At 36.6% G+C, this 7837-nt stretch overlaps 1 protein-coding gene across 1 annotated transcript; it reads left to right on the top strand.

Annotated features, from left to right (window-relative positions):
- The first annotated feature begins 3069 nt into the window (after positions 1-3069).
- On the top strand, positions 3070-7769 carry LOC141592061 (putative pectate lyase 4). Its single transcript, XM_074412624.1, has 5 exons — positions 3070-3500; positions 4677-5028; positions 5109-5319; positions 5407-5475; positions 7262-7769. The coding sequence occupies exons 1-5, from the start codon at positions 3194-3196 to the stop codon at positions 7505-7507; spliced, it is 1185 nt and encodes a 394-aa protein (XP_074268725.1). The 5' UTR covers positions 3070-3193; the 3' UTR covers positions 7508-7769.
- Positions 7770-7837: the final 68 nt, after the last annotated feature.

Here is a 7837-nt window from a genome sequence, read left to right as displayed (position 1 = left end):
GCGTCATCGGCGTTTAAAGTAATTTCATGGGCCATGAGAGCACCAATGAGTTCTTGATAGGATAGGTTTTCAAGATCTCGTGATTCCTCCATTGTTGTGACTTTGGCACGCCACTTTTTAGTTAGGCTCCTAAGAACCTTCCTTGCAATGTCCTCGGTATTGAACTTCCTACCTAGGTTTTTCAGTTCGTTTATTATGCTTGAAAACCTTGCAGACATTCTATCCAACGACTCATTTGGCTCCATAATGAATAGCTCGTATTTCTGCATTAGCAGATCTATACGGTGCTTCCTAACAATGGAAGTACCTTCATAAGCTAGTTCAAGCCCATCCCATATCTCCTTGACCATTGAACACGAAGAGAACCAATCGAACTCTGTAGAGGTCATGCCGTTTTGCAATAGACTTATTGCTTTAGGGTTCTTTTCGGCTTTCTTTTAGTCGGCCTCGACATAGTCGTCTTCCTTCTTCTCATAGGTAGTGCCTTCAGCGGATACAACTAGAATTTTATGCGGTCCGTTTTGGATAATCCTCCAACACTCCCAATCATGACCTTTCACATAGTGAGTCATCATGTTTTTCCATAACCCGTAATTCTTCCCATCAAAGACGGAACACTTGAGGTATTTGGAATCCATTTATCACGTGATAGGCAGCGGAATATAAAACGATAAGATAAATAAAGATAGACAGATCAGCCTCTTTGCGGTTAGGCAATCAAGAGCACGAGGCTCTGATACCAATTGAAGAGTCTATCGATCCAAAATACTCAAGAGAGAGGGGGGTGAATTGAGGATTTAAAACTTTTACTATTTTTTCGAATGTATGAATATAATTAATTATTTAAAGTTTATTGATTAAACTTTAACTAATTAACTAACAAATGAGTAAGCACGAAATAAACAAAAGAACGAAAGAGAGAGACACACACGGTTTTTGAAGTGGTTCAGTTTCACAAATCGAAACCTACGTCCACTATTCTCGATTAATAAATTTAGTACCTTTCTACGGATTACAAATTTACTAACCCAACTCGTACAACTAACTCTAGTTATAACTCAATGAGTACCGTTAAGTACTCGAGTGACTAACTTACGCTAATAAGAAAGCACTAAATGATTCTACTAAAAGTTCACGTTAATGAACGAGTAAGAAATCAATTAAAGCACTATTATCTTATAACGATAACAATAAGAACGAATGCACAAGTTTATAAATCACACGACCTTTTTCGAAAAATATCAAAACGGTTTTTGCTCTAAAACACGGTTTTTGCTTTTTGAAAATATATGAAAGTTATGCTCAAAGGTCTTAACTTTTAATGATGTAAAGTATGGAGAATTTATAGTAAAAGAGGAGCAAGAGTTTCGGTTTATTAAAAACCCTAAGTGCCGCACTATTCACGCGGCACTATTCAACCCTAATATTTTTATAAGATAGAAAGGAATAAATAATATAAAGATTTACTCAATCTTTTCCTTCTATCTTTGCAAAAATAATATCTTATAAGTTAGAAAAGAATAAATCAAAATAATATAAAAGAGATATTAAATCTCTAATCAAATTATATAAAGATTTACATAAACCCTAACTTGTACAAAGAGTAACCGTGTATGAGAAAAAAACGACTCATAAGCCCAATCCTCATTCACGAAAACCCTAGGTAAGATAAATTAGGTTTAGGGTTTTTTAGAGTATGCAGAAACTAGAAACCCTAATTAGCAAGATGCCTCAACTATAAGTTGATTCAATCATAATTACTAATTATAAGCTCATAGTGGAACCATACTCAATATTAAAATAAGCTCCCTTATAAAACAAATACTTTTACTAAAACATTTAAAACGGTTTTCCAAAAACAATTTAAAAACTATTTTGTCGTGTATTTTATAAACTTCACATCTCAATGTTATAGTAGAAGAGCTATAACATTGAGCTCTTATATAAGTAACGTTATAGCTGTGAGGCCATAACTTTACCAATGTAAGAAGTCCATTCTTACGTTATCATTACGAGATAATCACCTACGTTATTCTAATCTTCGTTAGGAGATCTTCGAGTGTAGGCTACTTCATTATTCAAGCTTGATCAATCTTTAAATGAGCTCCATCTTCTCATGAATGCTTGAATAATTCTTCAATATCTTGTAATATCTTGATCCTTGATTGAGGGCTTGATCATAATATAAACGCATCATACTTCCATCACAATTCCTTAATGCTTGCGATTAGTAAGTCCAATCTAAAAGACTAAACAAACAATTACGCGCAATGAGTATATAAAATATAAAGCACTCTTGACATCATCAAAACATAAACATATATTCTATATGGTTCAACATTATTATTATTAAATAATACTATAAATAAAAATATTTAGCCAAGAAACACAATGCTGAAAGCAAGTGCAAGGCTACAAGTCTACAATGACTAGAGTTGGGAAGTTTGACCCAACCCCAGTAAATCTGAACCCACAGAACTCGAGAATGTTGGAAACCGAAACCGAAACCGACTCAATTCAATTTGATATTGATTTGATTAAATTGATGACCCGACAATTATTAAGCTTAATATTGATCAAATAACAGTGATTTGATGTTTAGATTGATACGTACGATTTAATATTGAAATAATCAAACCTAATAATGATTAAAAAAAAACTAAATTTAATGGTTAAAAAATGAAGTAATGCGATAAAGTAACCGAAGCCGATACCAAACCCTATCAGACCTAATACATCATTTGACCTGAAATACCGACCCGAATCTAACACGATATAACTTGACCCGACTTAAACAGATCCAAACCCAATCCGACTTATCTGATTGCCACCTCTGCGACAATCTTGTAGTCCACGGTCTAGTACCCGGTATCTACTTTCCACCTCCTACCTTCCACTACAACAGTCCAACAATCAAAGTATCAAAGTATCAAACCCCACCACATTCTCCTCCCCAAAAACGCATGGTTACTATACTTCAATCACAAATTGAATGCATTAATCAAAGGAAAATACCGTCGGTGACCAAATAGCAATTAAAAAAAGGCGCGCACAAGTAACGATCATCTTCATAACTCCACCAGTCAAAACAATAGTGTGTCCTCCTCATCCTCCTTCCATAACTTCCAATTCCTGCTTAATTTTCGAGTAACCTCAAATTAACGCATAACCCAAATTAAATCAATATAAATAAATGGGTAACTCCCATCGTAAATACAGACAACAACATAATCAACAACATAATCAACCTGGGCCATACCCTCATTATCCTCCTCCTCCTCCTCCTCCTATAAATCCGCCATATTATTATCCCACCCCTTTTCCTCCTCCTCCCCCTCCTCAGCAATTCCGACAACCGCAGCCATCTACAATGGAGTTTTCTCTGCCGTACACGCGCGTTGATGATTCCCTACGCGCTCTTTCCGCTCAAGCTGAGGGTTTCGGCCGTTTTGCTATTGGTGGCGTTAATGGTCCTCTTTATCGTGTTACCTCTCTTTTAGGTTCCTTCTCTTTTATTCCCTCCATCATTTCTTTTTTCTTTTTGTTCCCCCTCTTTTATTTATTTATTTATTTATTTATTTATTTACTCCGTATTATTTATTTTGAATAGTCTCATGAAGAATAAAAATGGTAAACTAATGATTGAGACGGAACAAAGAGATTGTAATATCAGAATTCGTATTGAATCATTTTGTTGGTTTTATAATATGCTGCTGTTATGCGTACATACATATAGCTCCAATTGCGCGACTATTATTTGTAGAAAACGATATTTAAGATTGGAATGTATGAGTAATAATTTCAATTTATCGAAAATAGGTAATTTTTTTTGCAGGAATTAGGGTGTTATTGCTTAAAGGTTGAAAAGTGCATTTCAGATGTAAATCCTAGGTCCGTCACTGTCATATTCCTTTCGAGGAAAGGAATGGAAAGATTGTTTCCATTAGAATATTATATTCTTGATTGATAAGGAAAAACTGTATGTTGCCTGATAACCTGAATTACTGTTATGTAGAGCTGAACACACAAAAAAGGGGCAGTGTCGGTTGGGGTTATTCTGTCTTATTAATTTTTAATTGGAACTAATAACAGAGAAAATAAAGAAACTGATGGTGGTGAAGGGAAGTTTAAGGGGGGAATGATGGGGAATGAAGGGTTGTGAGGAAACTCATACTCTTATACGGAGTACAATAGCTAATACATTATTCGAGATGTTGTCGCCTTTGTCAAGGAGCAATGTCTGTTTTGGTAGTAATTTGCTTGTTTATTGATTGTTATCAGCAAATATTTTTTTGTGTTTCAAGACAGGCTTAGAGTTGTAAATTTCTTAAGCATTTATTTCTCCAGTGAGATCAAAATGCCCTTTCTTTTCAGTATGATTAGCTAGGAGTTAAAATGAGGCCAATTCGGTCATAGAGCAGCCAAAATACGTTTCCTTTCAGTGGACCTGTGGACTGTGGTAGCGCCCCAAATACGGAGTATAAGATTTTTTTCAAGTAGAATGGGATAGAATCACAGAGCATAGAATATTGAATCTGTTTGCTCATGTTATCGTTGTTATGTTCAAGCTGCATTTCAATATTTCATTAATAAGGAAGTACGTAGAAGCAAAGTATGCTGTATTGTTTTGTTGTTCATGTGGCTGTTAACTTCGTTTTTGCTGCTGCTTGCTCTAGATGATGGACCCGGATCTCTTAGAGACGCCTGTCGTAAAAAGGAACCCCTTTGGATTGTCTTTGAAGTTTCAGGCACAATTCAACTCAACTCTTATCTAAATGTGTCTTCTTATAAGACGATTGATGGCCGTGGGCAGAGAATCAAGTTCACAGATAAAGGGTTAAGGCTCAAGGAGTGTGAGCATGTTATTATCTGCAATCTAGAGTTTGAGGGTGGCAGGGGTCACGATGTAGATGGAATTCAGATTAAACCTAACTCTAAGCATATATGGATTGATCGCTGCACCTTGAGTGATTATGACGATGGACTTATCGATATCACTAGAGCAAGTACAGATATCACTATATCTAGGTCAGTAGTACTTTTATGTGCTCGGTGGGATTAAGGCTCCTTTGTTATTGTTGCGTAATTCTCCTTCGTGTGCCTCGCAGGTGTCGTTTCTCTCAACATGACAAAACAATGCTAATTGGAGCTGATCCAACTCATGTCAATGATAGATGCATTCGAGTGACCATTCACCATTGTTTCTTTAATGGCACCCGGCAGAGGCATCCTCGTGTCAGATATGGAAAGGTTCATTTATATAATAACTACACCAGAGATTGGGGGATCTATGCTGTTTGTGCCAGCGTTGAGTCACAGGTAATGTAGCCTTACTAACTGAACACTTATTGTAATTGCGCTCAAGTTTTCTATTCCATAATGTTGCCTTCCCAAATATGTGAGCAGATATACTCTCAGAATAATATTTATGAAGCTGGGCAGAAGAAAGTGGCTTTTATGCACTACACAGAGAAGGTTTATGATTTTCTCTTGCCTTTCCACCTCTTGCCCTTATCTTTCTAATGTTTTTCTTTGTTGTACCACATCACAATGACAGTTCCATATGACAGGCTAGCCGACCCCGAGTCATTTTGGGACTAAGGCTTTCTTGTTGTTGTGGTAGAAAGAAGGTCATTTTTTAATTTTCTTTTTCCTATTTGCCTTCTTTGCTTGTGTTTCAGTCGGTAAAAGTTTACTTCCATCCATCGAGAGGTGTCAAACTGGATTCTTTAGTTAGTTCTTACACCCAAGCTTCTAACATAATTGCAAGTTTGCAACCCCCATCTACGAATGGCAAGATTGTGGCTTAGGTGTAGCAGATACTTATATAGAAACTGGTTCACAAAAATCGTCAGAACTTCCCATATTTTTTTTTCTCTCTCGATCACTTGATCTTTAAAAGCTAACGGCAGTTTCCATATTTGTGAATGTCAAAGCAATTTCGGTGTCAGCTGTAAAGGATGTTTCTGAACTTTCAAGGACATGTTCATATCTCAGGGACTAACAATTATTCTAGTACCTAACTAGTGAGTCATGTTCCCTTTTTTTTGGGAAGAGAGCTGTAAGGCAGTTTTGATGTATTTCAACCCAAGGTCATGACTCGCGGGAATCACCTCTTAGTGACTTTACCAGCTAAACCGGATGATGACACCTACATTCCACTATGTACGAGTCCCATCTTGTCCCTCATTGGACCCTTTTGATTTGTTTCTTTTGTTTGAGGTATATTGGAATTGTTACCATATGAACCTTCTAATCATACAGGCCTTGTTGGGATAGAGGGATTTGAAGGGAAAGGGAGGGGAGAGCGACGGAGGGATAAACATCCCTTGTTTGTTTAACAAAGTGGGTCTCATACTCTCATTTTCCCTTGTCCATGTGTTCTCAAAACCCTCCAACAAAGAGAGATTTAGAGGGAAGATAGACTTGCTCCCTTAACTCTCTTCAATCATTTTGAGGAAACGAAAATGGAAAGATGAATCCTTTTGCGATAGAGGCGTAATAATTGTAGAATCAGCTTCACAGCATGCCTCCCACAATGCTTCATGTGTGTTCAAACCAAAGTGGAGAATTCTAATTTTAGCAGTGAACTACACGATATTTTTCTTTGATCTGTCCTGTTTCCACTGAGTTCACAACTGGTAAAATTACCTAGTAACGGGTAATTCATTATTATGTGGTAGAACGATGGGTAATTTTATGGGTAATCCATTGATCCTGACTCCTGAGACCACTCTTTTTTATTTTTACCTTCTTGATCTGTTCTGTCTTGTCGGTATGATATTGTCATTATTATGGTACGGACGTAAGGCACTGTCGTATCTTGTTAGATTGTAGCTCTATAATGAGGTTTTTTGTAGCAGTGGATGCAATCTAATGTACAGGTTTCATATGATCCCTGTACAACTTTTTTTTCCCAAAACCCGGGAGTTTTGGAAATACATCCAGCGTTTTTTTTTTTTTTTTTTTTTTGCTTTGCTTTCTTATCTATCTATTTGTTTGTTAGTTTTTGTGATGCATGCAATTTCATTATGGATCATATGAAAACCGCCTCTTTGTGTTTTCTAATACATCATGAGATAATGTTTTCTACACGCAACCTTCCCGTACCTCGCTATACATTTATCTCACCGACTTTTCCAGCTAAGCTTTATATGTGTTGGATGATTAATCTAAGAACATAAGAAAAAGATAACTCAACGTCTCAACTCAATTGGTTTCTATTACAACGATGTTCAAAACTGTTCTGGTTTTTGTTCAGGCTGCCGACAAGGAAAGTGAAGCAACGGGCCACATAAAATCCGAAGGGGACATATTCATCAATGGAGGTGAATCAGGAGCTCGACCTTTGGCAAGTGAAGATTGTGTGTTTCATCCTAGCGAGTTCTATGATACATGGACAATGGCACCACCTTCTGAATCCCTTAAACATTTTCTGCAGCATTGTACCGGTTGGCAGAACATTCCTCGCCCACCTGAAGTACTAACTGAAGCTCAGCCGCAGTAAACCTATAGATCCAATATCATAGCTTGATAGAGGCATCATTTGCGAGATCGATTTATTTGCATTTTTGGTTTTTAAGTAGCTATATAATCAATAAGTTAGATTACTCCTAGTGTTTGTACTGAAAGCAGATGCTTCGAAACCCAGAAATAATCGAGGACATGGATTTTCTCTTAGCCAGACTGCTATTTCAAATACTTTGTATTGTACGGTAGTACATGCATTTATAAGTATATATATAACCTGCTGTATTCAGGTTTTATTCTTCTGCAAGTTTCTTCTTGTACTTGCTTGTTTGTAATTCCGAATTACTAGCTCCGTATCATTTATATT

Source organism: Silene latifolia, chromosome 7, assembly GCF_048544455.1.
Source record: "Silene latifolia isolate original U9 population chromosome 7, ASM4854445v1, whole genome shotgun sequence".
Lineage (NCBI taxonomy): Eukaryota > Viridiplantae > Streptophyta > Magnoliopsida > Caryophyllales > Caryophyllaceae > Silene > Silene latifolia.
Note: the sequence above shows the minus strand (reverse complement) of the source record. Positions and strands in the feature narration are given on the sequence as shown.

What these genes read in the sequence shown, in the direction of transcription:
- LOC141592061 (XM_074412624.1), top strand. Translation starts at nt 3,194, where the DNA reads ATGGGTAACTCCCATCGTAAATACAGACAACAACATAATCAACAACAT. An exon ending in ACAGATATCACTATATCTAG is followed by an intron (nt 5,029 to 5,108) that starts GTCAGTAGTACT and finishes TGTGCCTCGCAG; the next exon opens with GTGTCGTTTCTCTCAACATG. An exon ending in TTATGCACTACACAGAGAAG is followed by an intron (nt 5,476 to 7,261) that starts GTTTATGATTTT and finishes GTTTTTGTTCAG; the next exon opens with GCTGCCGACAAGGAAAGTGA.